General features: G+C 49.5%; 2 protein-coding genes across 5 annotated transcripts in view; one reads left to right on the top strand and one right to left on the bottom strand.

Annotated features, from left to right (window-relative positions):
• Positions 1-5,775, bottom strand: part of MIGA2 (mitoguardin 2) — a 22,760-nt gene extending 16,985 nt beyond the window's left edge. For both annotated transcript variants that reach the window (XM_003211262.4, XM_031556192.1), the window contains exon 1: positions 5,663-5,775. The gene's annotated coding sequence lies outside the window, so the exon portion shown is untranslated. The remainder of the gene's footprint in view (positions 1-5,662) is intronic.
• On the top strand, positions 159-25,489 carry SH3GLB2 (SH3 domain containing GRB2 like, endophilin B2). 3 transcript variants are annotated; one of them, XM_003211265.4, is made up of 11 exons: positions 160-482; positions 8,692-8,833; positions 9,180-9,308; positions 10,462-10,595; positions 11,078-11,170; positions 14,851-14,913; positions 19,247-19,270; positions 21,535-21,624; positions 22,105-22,205; positions 23,151-23,415; positions 24,057-25,489. In XM_003211265.4, exons 1-11 carry the CDS (start codon positions 420-422, stop codon positions 24,162-24,164), a joined length of 1,212 nt encoding a protein of 403 aa, XP_003211313.1. In that variant the 5' UTR covers positions 160-419; the 3' UTR covers positions 24,165-25,489. The 3 variants fall into 3 exon arrangements, with proteins under 3 accessions (XP_010719169.1, XP_003211313.1, XP_010719170.1); XM_010720867.3 differs by lacking the exon at positions 14,851-14,913 and having other exon boundaries at positions 159-482; XM_010720868.3 differs by lacking the exons at positions 14,851-14,913; positions 19,247-19,270.
• Positions 25,490-25,532: the final 43 nt, after the last annotated feature.

Genomic DNA, 25,532 nt, shown 5'->3' with positions numbered 1-25,532 from the left:
GCGCTTCCCGCAGGCCCGGCTGCAGGCTGCGGCGGCGAGTGCGGTTGAGCGGTGAGCGGAGAAGGCGGCGGGCGGCGCGAGCACCCATTGGGCGCCGGCTGACAGCTCCCACCGCGGCCACCGCCCCCCTTAAAGGGGCCGCGCCTCACCGAGACACCTCCGCCGCTCGAGCCGCAGCCCGGTTCCACAGGCCCGGCAGACAGCCCGCGGTGTAACGCTACTCTCCGAAGCTGCCCGCTGGGTACCACGCAGCCCGCACGGCTGTTTCTGAGCCGCGGGGCCCCACCTGTGAGGCAGAGCCCTTTTAAGAGGCCGCGGCGCCGCTCGGGGAAAGCATCGATCGGTGCTATAAAGGTCCGAGCGGCGGGTGCGGTGACAGCGGGGGCGCGGCGGAGGTGGCTGCGGCAGCGCTGGGCGCCATGGACTTCAACGTGAAGAAGCTGGCGTCGGATGCGGGCGTCTTCTTCTCCCGCGCCATGCAGGTGGGAGGGGGGCTGGAGCGTCGCCACGGCAACGGGGCACATTGTGGGGGTGGGGAGCCCTGGGGGTGGGGGAGCCCCGGGCCCGGAGGGGAAGCACCACGGGGTGCCCCAGCCCTGGGCTGCTCCCCCCGCTGGCCTGCAGCCGTCTTCCCCATTCCTCCGTTCCGCCTCGGGGCACGAAGCATCCCGCACTGTACAGCCCAGGATCTGCACAGGGAGGCTTTCTAAAACACAAGTTACGGGCTTAGGGCAGTTTTGTTGCTCTGTCTTAGTTTTTTCCAGCTTTCTTGAAGGTAGAAAAGGGATTTGGGGCTGGCATTGAGGCTTGCATAGCTATATCTGCAGTGAGCAGTGCTGGGTAGCGTGCAGCAGGAGCAGAGCTGAACCCTGCTGCTGTTGTGTTCCTGGGCTGGGAGGGGAGGCCAGGCAGTGCTCCATAAAGGGGCAATAGCAGCAGGGATGCTTCTGGCTGCAGCAGGGACTGGGGCAGGGAAAGGAGTGAATGCTGGTTGCACTGTGGTTGTTATCCTTAAGTTATTTTTACATCTTGTCGATAGCTGTTAACTGAACCTAGACAGGCGACCTGGCCTGCTGGGGGTCTGTGCCCTTCTGTCAGGCAGGTGGTGGAAGTGGCGTTTCATGGTTGGCACTTCAGTCACCCAGGAGCTCAGGTTGCAGAAGCTGCCAGGACCCGACAAAACACAGAGCTGTCAGCGATGGGAAGGGGCTGCTGAGACCGAGCAGGCAACGTCTCACTGGACTAAAGTGGCATCCAACCATCCTTTAGAAATACGGTATCAGGGGCCTGCCTGGGATGCAGTGATGTCCCAAAACCACAGACTGAAGAAACTTGGCTACCTGTGAGGAATAAAGTGTGCAGCAGGTGGTGAGAGGTGGCTGCTGAGCCTGCCTGCTCCCCAGGCGTAACTGGGAAACTGCCCCTGAGCAGGCAGGAGAGGAGAGGGGCAAATCAGAGCTGGTTGGCATCCTGCCCGAGAGCTGAACTCCTGCTGGTGATTTTGGGACTGGGCTTCTTGTTCTACCCATGCTGTGGGGGTTGACAAACAAACAGAGCAGCGCTGTCTCATTCCAAATGGCCTGTGCAGTGAAATAATCCTGGCTCTTTTAGAAACTGGTCTCCTGTAAACAGATACCATCTCCTGTAATCTTGCCAATGAGTCATATGTTATGAAAAAATAAATATTAACTACAGGTGCAAAATAAGGAGCAGATGGAAGGTTTAAAGATGCCGTTCTCATGCAAATGGCCTTGATAGCAGAAGAAAGGAAGAAATACTGTAAAGAAATCGCATGTTTAGAAGATGTATTGTAAGTCCCTGATAAGTGGTTTTTCAGCTTCAAGGCGTAGGAAGGAGACAGGCACAGGAGCAGTGTCTGCACACCGATTCTAGAGCAAGGAGGCGTTTATAAGTAGTGGCTTCTGCTTGCTACACCTACTCCACATCATCTTGTATATGAATATTAATATGAGTAGTTACAGTAGTAATTACTTGAAACAAAATGGTCACTGTTACTTGCAGGCAGGATGCATGTGTTTGTGCAAGCCAAGGAGGCTGGAAGGAATTGCCTCACTGAGATGAAGAACTACTTCCTGAAAAGTGGTGGCTGTGCTAAGCAGGTCTTTGGGCTGCCCCCAAAGAGTCCTCATCCAGCATGGGTGAGCACTGCTCTGTCACTACCAAGAGCCAGAAATAGCAGATATGGTCTGCTATTGGCGGTGAAGATTGGGTTTGTAGCAGCCAATTCAGCACAGAAGATCTTCTTTCCCCATGAATAAGATCTGGCTGGAATAAGCTCTGTTTTCTCTAGCTCTGGGGATGCTTTCTTCAGCTCCAGGCGTTTAACAAAATACCGCTTTACTGGAACTGCAGCAACTGGGAGATAAATGGACCGGCCATTATGTGCTGTGCCACTCAGACAGCATTAGCAATTGCTGTCTGGCTGAGGTGTCTGGCCAGCACATGACAGTTTACCTTGTACTGGAAAAAAGGGCTGTAGCACTGCTGAGTCTTCTGAAGTGAGGGGGAAAAGGAGGCAGAACGTGCCAGGAAACCACCTCTGGAGTGATTCCCTGAGTCTTAGTCCAGCTGCAATTCCAGTTTGAAACCTGCCAGATACAACCTGAGGTAGGTGCTGGCTGAAGGGCAGGAAGGATTTTTGGCCTAGGCTTAACCTGGGTCATGACAAAAGACCTCAGCAAACCACTGCCACCTTTACATGGCTCTTCTCACCTCAGGCACCACGTAGCCAGTCTCCTACCTGAGGAGAATCGGGGCACCTTGCTGGACTCCCCTCCCCTGGAGGTCAAGGCAGTACAACAGGAGCAGGGCAGACACAGCCATGGGGAAGGAGCTGTGCAGTATTCCTCCATAGCTGTGTGTGCGGTAACTCTCTTAACAGGCTGTGTAATCCCGCACAAGGCAGTGTCCTGCAGGCTTTATGGCATCTCTCACACTCTCAGAAAATGCATCACGAAAGCAAAGCAGTTACAAGCTAAACTATAGGAAAAGGGTAGTTGTAAGCTCTGATGCTGTGAGAGTGGGAAATAAACTCCTAGGCTTTTAAAACTGCATGGATTAAAGCTTTTCTAGGATTCAGAATCCCAGATGAGGATTTACTATACTGACACTTGTTTCACCAGCCACCACTATCTAGTTAGCATCCTCCAAGGGACGCAGTTACATCCCTAACAGCTCTGGCACTTGCAGACAGGCTTCACACAAATCATTCTTACCTTCATTGAAGGAGAATAAAACTTTCTGGTCACCTGCATCTTCCAGTTATCAGTAAATGGGCTTGATCCCAAACCACCTCAGAGAACATTATGGTAGCAGTTCTGGCCTCCCTGTAGGAGTTAGCATCAGTTCTTCTGAAGGTGACACATTGGATGTCTCTGCTCTAGACAGGCTGCAAGCCAGATTTTCTGAGGGATGTCTGGAAATAATTGTAGGTGTCTGTCTTCTATCAGTTCTGATGGAAAGTCAGTGGGTGCTGACTAAAGTTACCACTAGCAGCTGTATCTTGACTTGCTCCATCTTAAAGCTCCTGGAGAAAGATGGACTCTTCCATCTCCCTGAACTCTGCTGATAAAGTAGACTTTTCCCCTCTGCTTTCTGACCTTAAGGTAACGATAACGCCTTGACTACTGGATGCCTTAAAAATCAAGAGTACAGGAGGTGACTTAAGGAGAGGGTTTTGAAGGCAAGAGGCACAAGACAGAGCATGTTTCCATTAGAAACATGTCATTAATACACAAGGGAAGAATTGCATCCTTTCCTCACTGTTTCGCTCCTAAGTTAACAAAGCTGTCCTGTTAATGGCTTCCTTCTGTCCTCTAGCACAATTCTACTTGGCCCACAGCCTAGCTTTTCTGACTCCCAGTGACCAAGCACTCCCAAGCAGTTGAGATCCAGATAACTTTTAGATGCTGATTAAGTGGCAAAGGCTTCTTTCCTAATGCAGCCCTGTAGGGGATGGGAGGTAGACTTATGGCAGAATCAGTTCAGCTATCTCTGATCTCCAGAAGTGCAAATATTAATATACCCTGGGCATAAAGAAACATGTTAAGATGCTTCAGAAAATCCATGGCCCAAATACACTGACAGATGCAGCAGACAATTCCTGGTTTAAGACTCCTGGCTCTGGTTCGATCCTTATGACCTAAGGTAGAATACAATCACCCTATAATGATGTCTCATAAATAATGTTCAGCTAAAAAAGCTGGTGACCCTGCAAGTGGGACAAAGGCCTGAATTTTGCCACCAGATGCCCTGCAAGGGGGCTGCAGCCACCCTGACAGCTGCCAGCATACCAGCCTGGGCCTGCTGAAGGGGAGAGGTATGGGGAAACTGCACAAACCTCGAAGACACCAGTCGGTCAGGCTGCACTGTGTAGAACAGATGTGGCAGCAGTGGGGTTTATTCCCTTTGCCTTTAAGGAGAGGAAGGTGCTAATGCTTTCAGCAAAGAAAGCAATGTGCTATTTTAAAGCCTAACCTTGGTGGCCGTAAGTAGGTAGGCTGCAGGCACAGCTGTAGTGCAGAGGGACACATCCAGCTCAGCTCTGCTTGCTCGCTCTCCTGAATTCCCCGCAGTGTCTTTAAATGCTCTCATAGGGAAAAGGCAGTTTTCCCCAAGCTGTGAATGCAGCTGCCCTCACTGTAGTCCAGCTCAGCTATGCTGTCTGTAATCTTTGCCTGTTGCCCAAGTGTTGCTCTCCTGATCTGCCAGCTTGTGTGTCCACTTGGTCTCGGATAATGCAGCTAGCATTCCTGCTGGCCAGCCATGCCTCCCAGAGGAAACCCAACCTTTGGCTGAATTATTGATGCCCTGGAATGCAGCATGACTCTCTTCTTCCTGGAGAGTGAGAGTGGCACTCAGCAAAAGGCTGCCCTGCATTATTAATCACTTCATCAGCTTCCCTGCACAAAAACAGAACTGGTGCTCAACTGGGTCAGCTGCAGGAATGTTTCTTTTACAGCAAAACCAGGAAGTTTCACAGCACCATTACCTGAACCCAGGATGAGGATCCTGGAGTTGGTTCAGGGCAGGGCTGTTTCTCCAGATGTCAGGTTCTAGAAAACAAGTGGGAATAGTTCTCTTTCAGCAGGACTGAGTTTATGGTTCTTTGCAGGCACTGCAATTGCACAGGCTTTGCACCAAGCCTTTAGGGCAACATTAATACAACCAAATAAGGTTCCCATTTGTACCAGTCTGATGTTTTTGGAGCTGGAAAAAAAACAACAGTGCTTCTGGTGCAGGAGCAGCAAGATCTGAAATATTTTCAGTCTGCCTTTTCGCAGTTAAGAGTTGTGACTGTATGGTGAGCCTGTGTGTTCCCCTGCATCTCACAGCCTCACAGTGGAGTCTTATATCTGTCCAGTGGGAAGGAAAAATGCAATCAAATTTTTCTAAGTGTTATGAAAACAAATTCCTAGCAACAAAAATCCTTTGTGTGGAGAGAGTATGGGGGAGTTTTGCTTGGATCACTTGAGCAACCAGATTTCACAAACTGCTGTTTTTCTACCCTGCTTTTCCCTGGCAACACTGACTTAGGCAGCCAGGGTATCAGCAGCTGAGACCTGTTCCACCTGAAAGCCCAGATCTCCACTTGCACCAGACATGAGAGAACCAGCTCATAGGATAAGGCAGTGTAACTTACCTCTAATCTCCTTTGCTGGCTGTTGCTTTCATGGGATCTTGCTGCAAGCTAATGCTGAAAGAGGTGGTCCTGCTCTCCCTGCACCCAGCAATGCTGTGAGTTCTCAGCTCCACCTGAAAAGTCATATTAGAGAAGAAGTGAGCTGAATCTTTCTACGCAGTTCCAGGGTTGTCAGACTGTGCAGATGAGGAGACAAAAGTGTGCTTGGGGGAGGAAAGAGGCACCTGCAGCAATCCACAGCAAGGTGGGCCCAATGCCCTGAGGCTCTGCCCAAGTTTGAATCTTGCAGCATGGCCAACTTTGAGGTAGGGCTGAGGGAGGCACTAAGGGAATTAGGTTGGAAGTGGAGTAACAGCCTCACTGCATGTGAGCTGCAGCATCCCATGCTCTAGCACCCACTTCATAACATTCATGCCGTTTTTCAAGCCTGAAACAAAGCCTGAATAAGAAACTTTCTGGCCTGACCCTTTGGAGCTGCAGGGTGTGACTCAGATTCCTGCCCATCCTCCCCTTCTGGCATAGCCTAGGCTTGCAGTGACCATGATGTGTCCTCAACCCTTGTGCAAGACAAAGAGCTATAGTGTTTAATGTGAGATAAGAACAGAATGATTATGAATCCTGGCTGCTCTCTGGCCAAATGCTGCGATCCAGTGCACCAGGAGAAAGGGTAGGCTGCAGAAAACAGTGAAGTACAGTGATGCTTGGAGCTGCTGCTTGTGACTATAGCAAAGCTCTCCAGGGCTGAACTGATTCAAGGTCCTGGCTATAGCACCGTGGAGGGCTTCACAGCGATCTGACTGTGCAGCAGTGCTGTAAGAAGCAGGCTGAAATCAGGTGATGAGGAATCAGGGCTAGGCTTGACAGCTCCAGGGCAGATGCTGGTGCAGGATGTGTTTGAACTGCAGGAAGAAGAGCTGGGCTTGAAAGAGATGAGTTCTCAAAAAGCTGTCTGGGAAAAGGGGGCAAGGGAGACTGTTATGCTTGCATCAGAGAGACTCGGCTTGTTTAAGAAAGCTCTTAAACAGATGACTCCAGTATTGGTGCCAAATACCTGGGAAGTCCCAGTTTGCTGCATGGCAGTGACTCAGCCCTGCCTGGCAGAGCCTGAAAACAGCCCTGAGCTTCCAACAGTGACAGAGGAAAAGCTTCAGCTGCTCACACACGTCTGATAGCCATGTGTGTCCCCCAGAGACAATCACAGAAATTGAATACAAAGCAATACAAACACCCTCTCACCTTGGATCAGCTTTTAGCCGTGTCCAGCAATAGCCACAGGGCTACGGCAAGAACGACCCGAAAATAAACACTGGTAACCAGAGGCTACTGGTGCTGAGAAGGAGACCAATGAAGCAATGCCTGGTCATGCCTGGGTGAGACTCCTCTATCCTCACCAGGCTGCAGGAGGGAATGGAGCCATCCTTGCAGTTCAGCATCCTTCACTACGGACATCTGACAAGAGTTCCCTGGCCCTTGAATCTTACCCAAACAGGTCACTGTGTAAACATACCTGCAGGACTTGCCTATCTTGGACATCTAGCAATATTTGCACATGGCTGATTTCAGGGCTTCTAACTGCTTGTTTGCTTCCCTCACATGCTGGCCCTTGGCTTGCTCTTTCTGACCTTGTTCCCAGCATTGTCCTGGAACTGCATGCAGCTGGGGCTGTTGGGCAGCTCTTCCTCCACTGCTGTGGGAGCAGAGCTTGCCAGAAAGCCTTTCAGAAGGGGCAGGGGACACCGGACCAAAACCCCATGAAATGAGCTTGTTAGCCATCTAGAACTGAGCTGTGAGGTATGGAAAGAAGGTGCAAGTGGGAATTAGACAGGAGTTGTATTTCACTGGAGAGTTTTGACCAGGCTTTAATCCCTTGGCACCTGACTGTGCCAGGTGTTGCACGGTACGACATCCTGATAACTGAGCAGTGGCACCAGGAGCCAACAACAAGGGTTAAAAGGACAAGTGCAGCCTCAACAGGGTCCCAAGTAGCACAGAGTCTGTTAGTGTGATCTAGCAAGACACTGGTTCCATCAAGAGCAGGAAATTGTGCTTAAAAATGAGAAATTGGACAGCTTCACTGGGACAAATGAAGTATGGGACTGGGAAGAGAGGGAATAGGCTCTTCTCTCAGAAATCTCGCAAGGAAGCAACAGGGGGTGCCCAGGCCATCTGACACTGCGCTTCCAGACTGACGAATGTTTTGTCAGGTGCCACTGCCCAGTATGAAAACACGGAGCACTTGCACAGCCTGCCTTTCCCTGCTGCTAGTTTGATACTTACGGGAATTGGGAAGAGAGTGAGAGTCTCTTGCCAGTAGGAATCTGAGTGCTGAGAAAAGTTGGATGCCATTATATTTCTTAGTACCCTGCGTCAGAACCCACCCAGCTACCACGTATCCTAGAGGAAGCATTGAACTATCACTTGCTGGAAGCATTTCTATCTAAATCCTGAGTTTAAGTCTCCCTAAGCTCCACAGGCTCAGTCAACAGCTCGCTGCCAGCAAGGCAGGAGGTGAGCTGGGAGGTGAACTCAACACTGATGGCTGAGTGGGCATGCACGAGCCCTGTAGTGAAACAGGCACTGGGTATGTGCTTGTCCAGCAAGATGGGAATAGAGCCTGGCTTCTGAGCATTTCTGATCCCATTGGGTTTGCAGAACTTAGAACTGCTTAGGAGGAGGTGAAGGGAAACAAATTGCCTCATCTGGGGGGTGCGTGTTGCTCTCCAGCATGAAGTACTGCAAGCCATGTGCACATTTAAATAGATTTCTCACAAGTAGAATATTATGTACCAGACTGTTTTCCTCTATAAAAGTTACTTATTCTTACACTGCTCAAACACAGGCTCTAATTTTAGCTCAATGTTTGTTCTACTCTTGGGTAAAAGAAATTGCTCTCTTCCCCTGAAAGATGCCTGGTAACAAAGAATGGTGCTTTGAAGGCTTCGTAGCCTTCGGTGGCTCTTAACAGTTCTGTAGCATATCATAATTTTGCTTTAGTAGAAGTGACCTTCTAATGACCCTCTTTCCTGCAGTTTACAGAAGAAAAGTTGGGCCAGGCTGAGAAGACTGAATTAGATGCCCACTTTGAAAACCTTCTGGCCAGGGCAGACTCAACTAAGAACTGGACAGAGAAGATCTTACGCCAGACTGAAGTTCTGCTACAGCCAAACCCTAGTAAGTCCAGCTTCTAATGCTTGAAGGACAAACATCACTTGCGCCTCAGTATTAGGACATGCCCTCTGGCAGAAAGCCCTGTTCCAGTCGGTTTGTTGGAGCTAGAAGTGTCTCTTTGTGGAACCTGTCCTTCATTCCCCGTGTAGATAGAAGGTGGCTGGCTGCTGCCCTGCTCAGTCTGGCAGTGCTCCTGAGGACTGGGAGGTGGCTGGAAGGGTGGGAACACTTCTCCCAGAGCTGGTGTTTGCTGTCCAGTGCACGATTGAGGACTGTGTGAGTTGGCCACCATGAATGACAGTTTTAACTCTCCATCTTCCATCCTGTAACCACTGGTGACTCATTTCAGGTGCCAGAGTAGAAGAATTCCTCTATGAGAAACTTGACCGGAAGGTTCCTTCCCGGGTCACCAATGGGGAGCTGCTGGCACAGTACATGACAGAGGCAGCTAATGACTTTGGGCCAGGGACACCTTATGGTAAGTCAGCCTGCCTAAGTCCTGTAAATCCATCACTTCCTTAAAGGGTAGCCCCACTGCTGTTCTGGTTAAGACTTCCACAGCATGCCTCTTGAAGCAGGGTGGCCTGCTCCACCCATGGCATCCTGCCTATTGATTTATCAGCACTATTGCAAGAGGAGAGTCTGCTCTACTGCGGCAGCAAACAGCCCACCAGGAGGAGAAAAGCAGTCCTACTCTGCAGCAAAACATCCTCTGTTGATGGGGAAGGGGTTCTCCCTGTCCCTTCCACAGTCCTCAAGCCTGACAGAGCTAGAGAGGAAACAAAGACATACTGATCCACGGTAGCCAGTGGAACTAGTTGCAGGGGACAGAAGCTGTTTGATGCTGTTTCCATGACTTTCTAAATTAACCTGAACAAGGAGTTGCACTGAATAGCCTTAGCTTTCTCCAATCTGAGAATTTTTCCTTTGAGTGCGTCCCTCAAGGGAGGGTGTGAATAAAATCTTTCTCCAGCAAGAGAACTGGATAATATATTTGGGAAGGTCAGTGTTTGGCTACAAGCCTTAACAGGCCCCTTACTGATCATACAGCTCATCTTTCTGTTCCTAAATCACAATGGTTCCTGCTCTCTAGGGCTTCTTCAAGCAGCAGACCTGCACAGAAGCACAGCCTTAACTTCCAGCTGTCCTTGCCTTCTGCTATGAGCTTTGTTATGGCTCTCCAAATCAATAATTATTCAATAGCAAACCCTATTACAGGCAGAACAGCTGTAACTGCATCTATAGCCAGCACTGCCTCAACTGGATCCTAATCAACTCATTTTTTCTGCTCTGGTGCTTTTAGTTTGCTGCTCTGTTCCTGTGCTCCTGTTTATAAGACAAAGATTATGTTGTCCAATCAGTTGTAGCAGAAAAAGAACACGAAGGGAATGAGTGCCTCAGCAGATAGATATGATCAAAGCTGCATTTGGGAGTGGCAGAGGTCAGAAGTTAAAGGCGGACTGAAGTTAAGACTAAAGCTGGTGTGGTATGGGCATGGTCACCTTATCCAGACGTGGTACACTGTCCCTTCTGTTCCCCAGCACTGGAGCCTTGTCACAGTGGGTGAGCTGGCTTAGGCCAATGCAATGTTAATTGGTTTCTCCTGGAGTTGAAGGCTCCCATTGTTGCAGGGAAGACCTTGATAAAAGTTGGAGAGACTCAGAGGCGCTTAGGTGCAGCAGAACGGGACTTCATCCACTCTGCCTCCATCAACTTCCTGACACCACTGCGCAACTTCCTGGAAGGGGACTGGCGAACCATAACTGTAAGTATGGTAGCAGGGAAGGGGAAGCTCATCACCTTGACAGAGACAAGGAGGGCAGGGGAAGGGGGATGTAGTGCTGGAAAAATGCATTCTCCTTCCCTATGAGAAAGGAAGATCTCACATCTCTCCCCTTGGAAAACACAAGGAAAGATAAATGCCCATCCTGGACCTCTTTAGGGTTCCCATTGCCACAAGGAAGGATTGCTATTCGATCTGCATGAGGAAGGTGAGTCCTTTCTTGACCCCTGCAGCTTAGTGGGTACCACAAGCCCACAGGCTCCCCTCTCTCCAGAAAGTTAGCCTAACAGTATCCCTAACAGGCAGGCACAGAACTCTTGCTAGGAAGATGATAGCAACTGCTTGATTCTCATAGGCACTTTCTGCTAAGAAAATAGGCTTGATTACCAAATGATACACTGGTCCTTTCCCTTCCCAGCAACTCCTAATCAGCCTGCTCTTATCCCCTTTTCTGTCTCTTCCAGAAAGAGCGAAGGATCCTGCAGAACCGCCGCCTGGATCTGGATGCCTGCAAAGCAAGGTTGAAGAAAGCCAAAGCTGCAGAAGCAAAAGCAGCGGTAACTTTTTCCCCTCATTCCCCCTGTCCTTCTGGCCACAAGGTTTGACCCACACGAGCAGTTCCACAAGCTCTCTGGACAGAAGTCAGGCCGCCCTACTATGCCCTGGCTCTGGCAGGCATAGGTGGGAGGATTTCTCATCTGGTATGGAAGGGAACCGTGAGCAGGAACAATGCGTCTGTTCCTCGGATGCCCTTCCATGGGAAAGGTATTGGAAGAAATAGTTCTGAGCTGCCAGGGGCTGGAAACTCACACTTAAGCCATGCTCCTGTCTTCTGACTGACAATGATTCCTGGCAGTTTGGGTTCTAACTGGGTGATTCGTGTTAGTAACTAAAAGGCCATGTCTTCTGAGGACTTGCTAAATCTCCCTGGGGACCTGAAAGCAAACAAAGAGAGAGCTGAGCTGGAAGGTGTACAAGAGGAAAGCTTGCTGGGGCTCTGCAGGAGTACCAGGATTTCAGACTAGTTATGATTTGGCCAATTTGGTCTTTCACAGGCAGAAGTGTTGAGGCAGCCTGTAAGGGGCAGCCAGGGTCAGACTGGCTAACAAGAGGCCCTTACTTCAGCTTCTCTATTCTCATTGTTCATGGTGCTGTCTGGTTACAGGCTGGTATTCTGGCTTTGGAGAATTCATGGCTGGTAAACATGAAGCTCCCAGGACAGTGCAGAAGGGAACTGCTAAACCAGTGTCCCACAGGCCAGAAAAATGAAGATGTGGAATAAAAACTGCAAAGGTCTCTGAGGCTGAGACCTGTCAGCTCAGGGCTGTTCTCTGGGCAGAGACCAAGTAGCAGGAGGCAGAGAGAATGCAACAGGACATAGATGGGTTCCCTGGAGGACCCTATTGAGGCAAATTGCCATCTTGTACTGCTCTGGCTGTTGATGTGAGGACTTGCTAGTGGGAGTAATGACTGCTGCATTATCTTAGGCTTAAGTCAGAACAGGAATTTAGAGAACTTGTATGCTTCCTCCCTTTCTACTCTCTTCCTCTTTACTTTGCTTCCAACATGAAGTAATTCCAAGCCTCTCAGCTGTAGAAAAACCCTTGGATGGAGATTTCCTGTAGCCTGGTCTCCCTCTGGAGCTGCAGTGCTGATGCTCTCCAGAGAGGATGCAGAGCCATCTCCAAGCCGTGCTTGAATAGCTCTGCCTCTTTGAAACAGATCACCACAACAGAAGAGCAACTTCAGCTTCTGTTGTGGGCACCCAGCTCTGACCCAGCTTAGCTTGAGGGTGAGGTCCCTGGCCTCAGTCCTCAAGGCCCCTTACTGACTACCAGGAGACAAGGCACAAGTGAAAGCATGGAAGGGTGAACTGCTGCCTCAGCATCAGGCAGGTTAACACATGATTAGACCAGTGCTCCATATAACAGGCCTGGAATCCTGTGCCATACTTCTCCATCCAAGCTGGCCTTAAGTACTGCACCTTCCCCAGCTCACCTCTCTCTTGCTGCTGTTCTCCTTTGTAGTGCAAAACTTGTGTTCCCACAGCTTTTGTCTTGTGACTGACCCTCCAAGTATGCTGCTGCCCAGACCCTTAAGCTGCTGTATGGGTGTCTGGGCTTGTGCATTTCCCTCAGACTTTGTGCTTTGTCCTTCCTGTTGATGCTGTTTTGTTTACTAACCTTTTTGTTTTGTTTCTTTGTAATTTGCTCAGTGTGAGGGAGATGTGAGTATTGACTGTGCTAACAGTGCTGTGATTTTTCTTTAATACCTCTCATTGTCTCTTTCCCATTTTCAATGAAAATTCATAACTCCTTTGTCCCATCAGTAGTGGCCCTGGAGCATGTACTGGTCAGGGCTGTGGCTGCCAGGGAAAGCTGCCCAAAAAGATGGGAGCATTTGTCAGCTGCCTGTAGCTCCTCTAGAGCAGGCATTCAGAACACTGCTTGCAAGCAGTGCATGAAGGAGGCAGGGGCTCACCAGGATGCACTCAGGCTCCTCTGGCTCCAGGCAGGAGGAGGTCATCTGGGTGGTGAGTCCCTCTCCTGGAAGGGAGGCAGTCCAGAGACAATGACAGGCAAGTTGATCTGGTTGTGGTGCTGTTCTGGCCTTCAGGCTCCAGGGCTCTGCCCATTTTCTCTACTGTAAGAGGGGTGAGGGGAGGGAGGTGTTTCTTTTCACCACTGCTTGCAAATACAACTTGCCCATGCACAGGAGTGCAAGAGTAGCTTGCCTCCTTCATCCCATGTGCTGTGACTAGTTTTGGGATTCAGTGGAGAAACAGGAAAAGGGAGGAGAGATTTCTTAACTTGCTTTTGATTTTAAGACCAAAAAAAAAAGAAAAAAAAAAAAAAGCTGTTCCTGGGGAACATCTCCTCTCCCCACAGAGAGGAGTCAAGTTTAATTACAATGGTAGCCTCAGATTTCACTGGTGCATTTTTCCTCCTTATCCTCAAGTTTGGCTTAAAATAGGAATCACTCCTCCTGATTGTTTCCTCCTGTCATCCCCAAAACTCCTTGATGGTTGAAAAATCTCTTCTTGCTGGGACTGCCTGAATGCTCTTCCATACACCAGTCACTCATCCCAGCTGCTCTGGGCTGCTGCAGCTCCCAGCTAATCGGGTCAGTCAGTATAAGTAGATCTGGGTGAGCCGCAAAGAGATTAACCTGGGAGAGGAAATGTGGGGCCCGAGAGGATTAGAAACGCAGCAGGGTTACAGCTGATGTGTGCCCACCTTGCACTCCAACCCATGGCTCAGCAAGAGCTGACCAGGGCTGGGCCTTATCCGTCGCACTGCTGTGATGGCCCCATGGTAGGCTGGCAGGTTGGCTCATCTCTGGGTGACATTACAGCCAGAGGCCATTCTGGGAAGAGGCCTAATCTTTTCTTAACTGAAAAGATGATTGTTCCACGATGGCTAATGAGCCCTCACTATGTGTGAAGATGGACTGGATTCCCTGCATTCCCAACAAGGAAAGCCTCTGGAGTCCTAAGTCTTTGTGTCCCAGGGTAGGGGCTTGGCTGTTGAAAAGATGACTTTGAGAATTTCTGACTTCTAGGCTGAAAACTCGGACGCTGCCTTTGATGGCAGCAAAGCATTGGGCTAGATTTGTATTGTCATGCCATGCACCTCATAGAAAATAGATCTGAGCCTGTTAGGTGGAAACATGCCGAGAGGCTTGGTGAAAGTAAGAACAAGTAGATGTGTCTCCTTAAAAGGCACTGTGGAAAGTATGCTGTGATGCTAGTAATCGTGTCCTCTCCAAGGAGGAGGCCCTCACATTTCTGGGACTATAGATGGGAAGCAAGGAAAAAGAAGCTCCTGTCCACTGGACTGAGCCAACATGAGATGAGCAACGTCATGGCTGTAAGGCAGTGGGAATCACATTCAGGATTGTGCTGTCTCATCTGCACTCCAGCTGGCTGCTATATGAGCTAACAGCTCTAAGTACTGGGAGTTCATAAGAGCAGAAATGTTCTACTGTTCAAGTACCAGATGTGACTGCATGAGCCCGTCCTCCTCCTCTTGCACAAACCCAACTTCCATCTAGGGACGATTTCCAAGCATCACTGCCCAAACTGTTGGGAGACTTCCCTCCTGCAATCATGGGAATTTGAACTAAGCTCCCAGCACAGAGGGGAAATAACAGCAGCCCCTTATTCTAACTGTTGCCCAGCTGACTCCTGTCAACTCTTCTACATGACTTGTACATGAAACTCTATTCCCCCTATTAGGCTGTGCCTGACTTTCAGGAGACTAGACCTCGTAATTACGTTCTCTCCGCCAGCGCATCAGCGGTAAGATTGCTTCCTCATAGATGTTGCCCCCCCAACCTCTTCCTGCCCCTCTCTCCACCTGACTAAGTCTCAGACCTAGTGCTCTGCTGTTTTCAACATTTTAATGTGACATGGGATGCCTGGAGTTCCTCTGACTCAATTGTAAGGATGCAGATCATCCTTCTGGGAGTGCATTATCAGGATCTGACACTTTTGCTACTTGGTTTGCTTTCTGGTTTCTTTCCCTGTCTGTTTCCACATTTGCAATGGGAATCTTCTGACAGTATTTTTATTGTTAGTAGAGCCATTGAAAGGAAAAAAAACAGCTCAGATGTTAGCCTTTCTGGATGGTCCCAACCTTATAAAGACAACATTGCATGATTGATAGCTGACCAGTCATTTTGGTGCTTGGAGGCTTTCTGGCCAGTCAAGAAAAGCAAAGGTGAAAGAGTCTGCCACCCATGATGCCAGTAACCTAGAAGGCTGACAGTACAGCTTGTCTATTCTGCAAATACAGGTCAATTCTTTTTACCTTCAACTTATTACCTACCCTACTGGTATTTGCTGTTGGTGACTATTAAGCAGGCACATGCTGGAGTGGATTTATAGCCTGTTGCATCTCTACTTTATTGCACTGAGTGGTTGTGGTCAAGCAGTTGACTTTCTGTGCTGTGTTTATGGCTCCCCATTGCACAATGTCACATTTCTCATTAAAATGTTGAAAACTGATCATCTTGCTTCCGAAGTAGTGTTCAGAACAACACTGATGCCTGTTAATAGAATAACCTGGGACTGAAAGGGCCAGGGAGGGTGATCTACAAAAATGCAGTAGGTGCAGCCTACTAGCAAACCAAAACCCTCATGGTAGGAAGCCTGATTTGGTTGATGGGGAACCCATCCCATTTGGAGAAACAGGTATGTCTGGACTGATAGCATCAGTGTTAGTTCCCAGGAGGATGTCCTGACCTTCTTGGAGAGTGATGCTGGGATCAGAAATAGCTTTGCACAAAACTAGAACACTATTTCAACAGGCTGGGTGATGAGGCTTCCTGGGAAGAAGGTGATACTGGTGACGTTGCAGCAATTATTCAGTTTCCATCTCTCCTAGCATGCAACCAACATCAGTCTGTAGCTTCTCTGCTGGAAAGGTCTGTTTGAGGACAGTGCAGATACTGCAGTAATGGACTAAAACTGAACTCTAGGAGAATCAGAAGAGAAACTGGGCTTTCCTTGCCTCTGAATAGCTCTGACTAGATCAGCATAACCTGATCATTCCTTGAAGCTTTCTAAAGCAGACCTGAAGAAAAGCATTTGCAAATCTTGCATTAGCATCTTGCAGAGTGCCCAGATGCTCAGTCAGATGTGTCTAGTCATCATCTAACTGCAAGCGGATCTGCTTGCTATACTGCAAAGCTGCTACAGGATCAGATGCCAACTAAGGTAACACAACAGGGAAAATGAATTTGGGTTTCTGCTAACCTATGGGTGTCCACCCTGTCACATCTCTGCCTAGGTCAGTGATCCCTGTTCAGAGCTCTGCTAAGGAGGCTCTGACAGCAGAAATAACAAGGGGCAGTTAGCTCAGAGCAGGTATTTAGCTCATACTTGCTCTAGATAAGCAGTTGGCACTGACTTTGATCATGTTTGATGGTTGCACAAGTGGAAAATACCCCACCCTAGCCAACAGTGTCCTTGTGGCTTCCAAAATACCTCTTTCAGAGTTTGCAACTGGTGGCTGAGTGCCATCTTGCATCCAGCCTGCACGAGCAGGGTGACTTTAAATAGCAATTGGGATCTCTAACCAGTAAAACACAGACTAAGCCTCGACTGCTCCCCAGCTCAGTGCAGGCAGGACTGCTCTGCAACACACACTCTAATCCCAGCATTCATTCCAAGGAGTCAGACATTGCAGTGGTGTAGGAGCATTTCATACTGTTGCTTGCTTTTTCCCAGGCCAAAGTCCTTTGTACCACTTCTCTGTCAGTAACACATGTTGTAGAGCAGTCTCTGCTGTTAACCTTACTTTTAACCTGTTGTCTTCTGGAGGGAGGGATTGCTTATGCCCAGGTAACAATTTCATCTTCCAGGTGAGTAAACAGGTCAGCTCTTCCCTGGTCCAGATGACCTCAGCAGGGGCAGCTGAACTCTAATTTGGATTCCAAACTCACATTGTTGCTGGGGAGAGGTTGATAACCTGGTGCTTTTATTTTTCCCTTCTGCAACAGGAGGGCTTAGCTGGAAATATATACAGCTGGATCCAAGTCCCTTATCTCAGCCCAGTTTTATTTAAGTTGGAAGCCGAGGAGCAATTTCTCCTCTCTCCCACACTGACCTTTTGCTTGTGTGCAAGAAGGTATATCCCTTTCCCTCAGACCCTGCCACTTGCCATGCTGTGTATTCCTAGGAATGATTCCAAGAAAAACATATTGAGTACCCTAAGAGGGTTCCTCTGGCTTGAGCTGGGACGGGGAAGGACAGGCACAGATCGTGGCCATCTCTTCTACCCTCTGAGCAGTCTGAAGTGTTTCTGACTAAAACTGCACGATGCATGGTAGATCTGGGCAGAGCCAGACTGCCCCAAAACACCTTCAGAACTGGAGAGCGTGCCAGCAAGCCTGACAAAAAAGAAATGAAACCGGCTGAAAGTTCAGTGAGTATTACAAGGATCAATTGGGTCTGAAATGTCCTTAGTACTGCCCATGCTACCGAAGTAGAAAGACCTGTGACCAAAAGCTTCCCCTGCAGCCCTCCAGTGAGTCTTGTTCTGGAGGCCTCATGCCAGAGCAGCACTTCAGCCCAGGAGCTGCTTTTCAGCTGCCTGCAAAGACATTCCCTCCATCACTCTTCTGGAGCGGGAGCTCTTAGACCAAGGAAGGGCAGGGGCTTGTGTCCCTGCGCATGGCTGGAACCGCCAAGGCCTCATCTGAGTCAGAGTGTGACTCAGAGCAATAAAACATGCATCTGGAGGACAGAGAAAGCACCTGGCCTCACTGCTCTGAGCGCTGCACCAGGGACAAACTGCAGTAAGAGGACTGACCATAATAAGTGCCCAAACAAAGAAGAGATGCCAACCAGGCTACTCACCACGAAACAGGAGCAGAACCGCAGGTCAAGCAGCAGAAACCAAAACAGGATCAACAGCTTCCTGCTCCAGCCATTCCCCCACAGTGGCAGCACTGGTGTTCCTCACTTTACTGGTGGGGTTCTTTGTTCACCTGGGCTGCCACAGCCCACCTGGGGGCAGTTCTTGGTGAGCGAACTGCAACAAAGCTCAGCTGGACCTAAGGAGAAGGGGTTCTCCTCACACCCCAGCATCCACCTGTGCTCAAGCAGTGCTGTGCTGAACTTAACTTACCTGGTCTGCAAAGGCAGCAGGAGTGAGGCCATCTCCCCCAGCCCCATGGATGGGGGTGTTGCTGGCAGGCTGGTGTGCTTCCAGGGAGCCTTAATGGCATCTCTTCATGTTGCCAGAGCTCAGGAGCAGTTGTCTGCTGAAGAAAGGCCAGGCCAAGGACCTCTGGGAAAGATCAATGTGTTTTTCTACCTCATTTCTCCCCTGCCCATCGCTATGCATGACTTTTGTCAATTGTTTCTTGTCCTGGAGCCAGATCCCAGCAAGCAGCTGTCAGTGTTGTGCTGCCCCAAATGTGTCCCTGTGGGAGACACTGAGAGGAGGTGGGAGACTTCTGGGAGAGTCTGTCTGAGGAGTTGCAGGGCTAGAGGAAAACACCCAGGGAGGAGAGTGGGAAAGAGTAGCTTGATGTTTTACCTGGCTTGAAGGCAGCATCCAGCCATTGCTCCTTTTTTCCTGTAGCTGAACATGACCCCTGGTAGCTGCAGGCTGCCTGTTCTGAGCCCATTAACCTGAGCTCTCTAGACCAGTGGTTGAGGATTGCTGGCCTCTGGCTTGAGCTCACAGAATTCCCAGGCCCTATATGTGGGCTCAAGCAGCTCACCAGTCTCACTGCACTCCTAAAAGAAGGGCTGTCCTTCAACACCGTGTTCTGCAGGCTTCAGCAAAGTAACCTATGCTCTCTAGGGGACTCTGCTGCTTAATCTTGTTCTCCTGGAGCTCATTAAATGCAGTTATCTTAAAAACGCTGGCAGGGAACAAAGCTGGAATGCTGGCTGTGGTGGCACAGACTTGTTTTCTCATTGTGAAACTGAGCTCAGGAATGCAGGAGTGAGGGGAAGGGGCACGAGCCTGGCAGCTGCTGCTGGGTGAAGGGCTGGCTTGTCCCTGGAGCTGGCCTGCTGCGTCCACGGAGCGTCCCTGCCCGTTGGTGTTAATGCTGAGTGCCTCTCGACGTCTCCAACACTGATCTCCTTTCCTGTTGCTCTGTGGTCCCCACAGCTTTGGAGCGACGAGGTGGAAAAAGTAAGTACCCAGCTGAAATGGTGCTCAAACCTTTTCGGGCGTGCTGGCGGCGTTCAGTGGGGGTGCTGCAGGCTTCTCCCCACTCGTGTGCATACGGGAAAACCAATGCCAGAGCTGCCAGCCCCGCTCCCGATGCTGCGGCTGTGCTGCTCAGTGCAGTTCTGACAGCGGCCTAGGAGGAAGCTGCCTCTGAGCCAGCTGGCTTTGCTTAACGTGAAGGACTTCCCAGGCAAACCTGGTCCACATGTGACTATGAGCAGCTGGGAGAGCCCTGCACGGGTGTCACAGGAGCAGAGTTGATGTGCTGTGACACGGTTCAGCTCTGCTCCTGTGGGAAGGGCCCTGCCTGCCCCCATTCTGCACGTGCCTTGTGTTAGGCAGCCAGTAGTCCTTTGCCTGCTTGGTTCTGGGGAGCGAGCAGGAGCCCTGAGCAGAGCTGGAGCGAGGACAGAAGGGTTTCCTTGTGAACAACCCCTGCTGATGGAAGGAGCAGCTCTTGTCAGGAGGGCAGAGTGGGAGGATTGGAGCCTGTCGTGGAGTTCAGTCTGCTGAGCTGCACTTTCCGTGTCGGAGAGATCCATGGGGCCAACTCCCAGATCTTGTTTATATTTTTGGGTTTGTAACTCATCTATGAAGATGGATGGGCTGCTGGTGGACTGAAGACCAGGGGGAACTGTGTGGAGCTCCAGCACGGCATGGGGCTTCCAGAGGCACCTTCCCACTGCCTTTCACATGTCAGATACCCCCAGTCAGACGGTAGCCTGAACTGCAAGGGGATTAGAATGGCATATTCCTGCATGCTGTGCATGATAGCATCCCATTGCTGCCTTTAAATGCACTGTGAGAGCAGACCAGCTGTTTTTACTTTAAATTCTTCTTCCATCCCTCAAACAAATGAGCTGACTGCATTCAGTTACAGGCATGCAGGGCTCTGGTCCTGTAGTCCTGGTTGGATGGACTGAAGTGTTGCTGTCATTGGTCACAAGTTTCAGATAGCTCTACCATTACTGAAGTCTCTGCTCAGCAAACTGAAGCAAAAATCTTGGTGCTTAATAAGGCTTTGTACTGAGATTTTGCTAGTATAGTCCCCTCTTCTCCTTTAAATAATCCCTTTTATACAGAGGATGCAAGAAAATAGATCATTTGTAGCTTAAAATAGGCAAATCTGATTAAAAGACAGTCAAAGCATTTATTCCTATTCATACAGCAGTACAACCAGCACATCCTCCTTGGTGCTAAGGAACGACGGGTGGAGGACAAATAAGCCTGATTGTCACCCCGTGACCTGTGGTGCTGGGGGGGGAGAGCAGGCAGCAGAGCCTCAGACAGCTCTGCCACTTCTGGAGCTCTTCTCATGCAAGAAATCATCTGGGTGTTCTGGTACTGCAGAGTTACCTTAATAGAAATTAGCTGTTTGCTGCTGGGGGAAGAGATACTCCTTATTAGACAGAGAGTCTCAGGTGTCAGTTTGTCTTTGAATTCCCAATTTTTTTTCTACTGCATAGCTGCCTTCTGATAACCGTGATTGAATTCTTTCTGCTCAAGATAAGTAACTAGCCTTAAAGGAGAGCCTTTGGTAGAAGCTGGATTGTCATCTCAGTTGCAGTGTAGTTATTAATTATTATTTATTAATATAAATGCTTCTTGGCCTCAGCCTTTGTTCTATGGTGATAAAAAGAACACTGGCAAAAGTGGCACTTCCAGAGAGACTTGAGGCACAGGAGAGAGTGTCAGCAGAGCTCCTCAACTGCATTTTGGAGCAGACTTAGGCATGCTGACAACAGGAACTGTCCTGTTTCCATTGACACTTTGCTTGGGGCAGATACTGATGTGCAACGCTGGCTGTGTGGTTCTTGGAGCACCACAAGAGGCAGTAAAAGGATGGGTGGTAGCACAGGATTGGCTTTCCATCTATCTCAAGATTAACAAAACCTCTCCAACCTCGTGTTCTAATTTAGGAGCATCCTGGCTTGATGTATCAGTCTTGAGCTGTCATGCCACGAGCTGCAGTGATTCAGTGTATGACTGAGCAGGAATCGAGTTGAAATACAGCCAGAGACCGCTGGGATTCCAACCCAGGGTGTCCTGTGCCTGCCATTCAGTGTCACAGGTGCACATGGATCCTACTGAGCCATCACTGCACTTGTCTCAGGGCCAAAAGGGGAGGAGGGGTTAGAGGAGGAGGTGGGTATTGGCTTCCCCTGGAAAAAGCAGAACAGGGGTCCTTACCTTTGCTGTGTTGAACACCCCATCCTGTTTTGCAGGCAGAGCACGAGCTGCGGCTCACGCAGACCGAATTTGATCGACAGGCAGAGGTGACACGTCTGCTGCTGGAGGGGATCAGCAGCACACACGTGAGTCTTCCTAGGAAGCTGGGTTGGAGACTGAGAGACTCTTGGCTCCTTTTGTAGAAGGCTGCCAAGGAGACAATGAGCCCTTCATCAGGAGCAGATATAGAAGAGTTCATAAATGTAGAGGCTACAGCAACCTCCTCCAAAGGCTCGGAGTGCTCACACTAAAAGCATAATGAAGCACGCACAGGCTGTGCCACTGGGATGCCCAGCCCTCAAGGTGTTTCTGAGGCACAAGTGCCTTGTTCTTCTCTTGGGCACTAGCCACGTGCACACTGCTGGAGTGCCAGGAACAGCCTCCTCTCTCTTATCACCATTGGGCTTCTGCAGCTTTCCCAACTTGACAATAAAAATATTCAAGTCAACCATGTAACTCCTGTAAATACTGGCCTACACACATCTGCTGCCCTTAGGGCTAGGTGGTAGCTGCAGGAAGTGTCCTGGCACCAAGCTCAGCCTGGCTTCTGGTCCTTTTCCATCCAGGTGAATCATCTTCGCTGTCTCCATGAGTTTGTGGAGTCTCAGACCAACTACTATGCTCAGTGTTATCAGTACATGCTGGACCTGCAGAAGCAGCTGGGCAGGTGAGACAAGAAACGGCTTTTGCTTCCGTAAGGGTTACTCCCTCATCTGGTCATCTCCAGTTCAGGCCTCCCTCCTCTCTGACAGAAGCTTAAAAGCCCCTCCAAGCTCTGACAGAGCTGCTGAGCTTACAGAATGGTGATGAATGCTAACGCATCTAGAGCAGGCTTTACCATTAGATTCATCTGAGATTTATACGTTCATCTCAAAACGTGATGGCCGAGAGTCTGAATGTTCTTCTAAATTAGTTAAAAGACACATGAGACAAATTTCTGTTGCCAAGCAACAAGCCTGAGCGTGCTCAGCTGCAGCAGTAACCAGTTCCACGCTGCTGTCAGCACGTCCCCATGCTGCTGGCAGGGCTCTTCTGTCTGTTACTGTTATGCTGGTAGTCTGACCCAGGAGGAACCTGTCTGATCACTCACTATTCCTGTTTCATTCTTTTCCATGCTTGCAGCTCCAAAGGAGAAATGTAAGTAAAATGTTACACAGGACCGGTTCTAAGAGCTCTGCTCTGCACCTCAGCCAAACCATGGAGTCTTTGCAGACTCACTGCCAAGGCCAGCAAGGGCCAGAGCTGCACTCCCCTAGTGCAGAAGGGGAAATCTACAGATAAACAAGACCTGGATTCATTGCCATCTGTGTAAAGAGCCCCCAAAGCCTCCAGTTGCAATATCTCTAGTGCTACACTCATACTCAGCAAGTTTGCTGACAGTCCTTTAGCAGGACGCTGGAAGAAAAGTAAGGAGACAAGTATTACTTGTTACATAGCCTCAGCACCCGAGCACTGAGTGCATTTCCCTACTTTAAGGGCACCATAGGTACGTTCCAGCTGTTAGTGGAAGTCTGCAGCATCACCTCTGCACTGTGGCTACTGAAGGGAAGAACCGTTTCTTGGTTCCTCCCACTAGAGCCTTACCCAACTCTGCTCTTCTCTCCTGTGTAAGATTTTCAGGCACGTTTGTAGGGAATGCAGAATCCACATCTCCACCCCCAGCTGCTGCCTCACCTCCAGCCGTCGCTGCCGCCACTCTCCCCGCTGTGCCTACTATTCCAGTTGTCCCCACGATTGTTGGGGTGCCCAATACTGTGGCAGAGAGCGTCCTGAACCCAAATGAAGTCAAGCCTCCTGCCAGCGGGACGCGGAAGGCCAGGGTCCTGTATGACTACGAAGCAGCTGACAGCACCGAGCTGGCACTTCTTGCAGATGAGGTGAGTACCTTTCCTTCGCACTGAACGTTCTAATTGCCTACCATCCCGTTGCATGCTCTGGTGGTTTTTCCTGCCCCTAAACCCTCTCTGTATGGAACTACTAATAGAATCTTTTCCTTGACATCCACTGAATTGCAGTGAGTTTGCACTCATGGCCATGTTTGCACCAGAAAGGCCTTTTCTTCTTACTGGAATATCCTGTTGTACCCAACTAACAAAACACCCCTTACAGTGTTCACTAGAACCCTCAAACCCAGCCAGCTTTTGAGAGCAGTGGGACAAGCTACTGGCTGGAGACCTCGTCTAATCATGCTGAGAACATAGGAAATTCAGCAAGCTGCAAATTGTTTTGGTGACTGTAGACTTTTGTCTTCAGAAAGGATGACATGGCACTATCAAGACATCCAGGAGGCAAAAATGCCTTTTCATTCTCCAAATTGACTTAATGTAGCAGGGACTTCAGGGGGCAGTACATCTTCTGTTAAAGCTGCAAATAGTTCCAGGAAGGCTCCAGGGGAAAAAAGTGCAGATGCCAACTAAGTAACTTCAGGAATTAACTTGCTGTTCTTTAAGTACACATCTGACTGAACTTCTGGCTCTGTCTGCAGAAGGTCCTGTCTAATGCTGTCTTCTCTCCACAGATGATCACTGTGTACAGCCTGCCAGGCATGGATCCAGACTGGCTCATAGGGGAAAGAGGGAACCAGAAAGGGAAAGTTCCTGTCACTTACTTGGAACTGTTAAGTTAAACGTCCCCCAGGAAGAAGAATGTACAAACAGAATGCACCCCTCATCTCCTGGCACTTCTAACGTGGATTTCTTCATCAGAGATCATTGCTCTCTTCAGGGTTGGCACTCCATTGCTAATATGGGAATTGTGGGGAAGAAGTGGTAAAACTGTTACAGAAAGGTTGAGGGAAAGGGCCAGTGGCACCTGAGAATTCATAAATACCAGTGCAGCCTGCTTTGAGGTTAGTCTTGATGGTGCAAGATTCCCTGATTACTTTTTCTACCCTGCCCTAGTCTTATCACCATGGCTTCCCCAGGGCCAGCAATCTGTCTCCCTCAGCTGCTGCTCATGGAGTTTAAGTTACACTTCCCTTGTGTTTGGTGTCAGCTAGTGCCTGTCTGCCCCTCCTCTCCTCTGTTCTTCAGCAGTAGAAAAGCCTGAGTCAAACCACTGAGCATTCCAATGGGAAAGTGTCCCACACAGACCCTCTCATACAAGCTAGCTCTTAAGGAAGCTATATTTAAGAATTAAGAGCCAGTTAAATCCAACAGGGAGAGCAGTAACACAAGGCTTTCTAAGAGCTGTGCTTACTCCAGTGGTGCCTGATGGCTTCCATTTGTACTGTCCTCTGAAGCTGGAATGAAATGTCTCCAAAGACCAACCTAGTAACATAGGGCCTGTATGTTAGAAATCAAACCTCAGTGCAAGGGACCATGCATCTTGCTTGCATTTCCTCTGAAAAACTACTTGGACTGCAGAGAGTTTACAAGCCTTCTTACAAGCTTTGCTCCCTGTGTTAATTGTCCTGGCTTTTCTTTCAGTGTCTGTTCCAGGCATGTTTTAGCCTGACTTTACTTTCACCCTAGATGACTGATGTGTAACCAACACCTTCCCTCCCACCTCAGCAGTGAGCAGACTTGGTGCATTTCAGTACAGAAGGAGCAGTCCCACTTGCTGTTATCTCCAAAGAGCCATTCCTGGCTGCACACACATCCAGCAGCTCAGGCTGCCCTGGTGCATGTGCTGGGTTAGCTTGAAGGGAGTGCTAAGGTGTGTATGCATTTTAACTATACTGCTCTTTTTAGCTAGAGCTCAACTGAAGGACTGCTGCTGCTGTGTAACTAGTTTTCCACTTAAGCTGGATTGAAGAGAAATTCACCTGCACCAGGCTTTCTGTTCACTGCCTTCCCTTCGGTATGTCAGAACTAACTTTGCTTGTTTATTATCTTTTGCACTTTCCCCAATGGTATTGTGACCACTCTCATGTAACAGGGCACTGAGCACCTGTGTATGTAGGGCTCATGGTTTTCAGCACTTATTTGCCAATAAACGAACTGCCTGACCTCCTGCCTCAGTGTCTGCTGTGTGCTCAGGGCTGCTCCGGTGT

Source organism: Meleagris gallopavo, chromosome 19, assembly GCF_000146605.3.
Source record: "Meleagris gallopavo isolate NT-WF06-2002-E0010 breed Aviagen turkey brand Nicholas breeding stock chromosome 19, Turkey_5.1, whole genome shotgun sequence".
Taxonomy (NCBI): Eukaryota; Metazoa; Chordata; class Aves; order Galliformes; family Phasianidae; genus Meleagris; species Meleagris gallopavo.
This window is presented reverse-complemented; position numbering and strand designations above follow the sequence as displayed.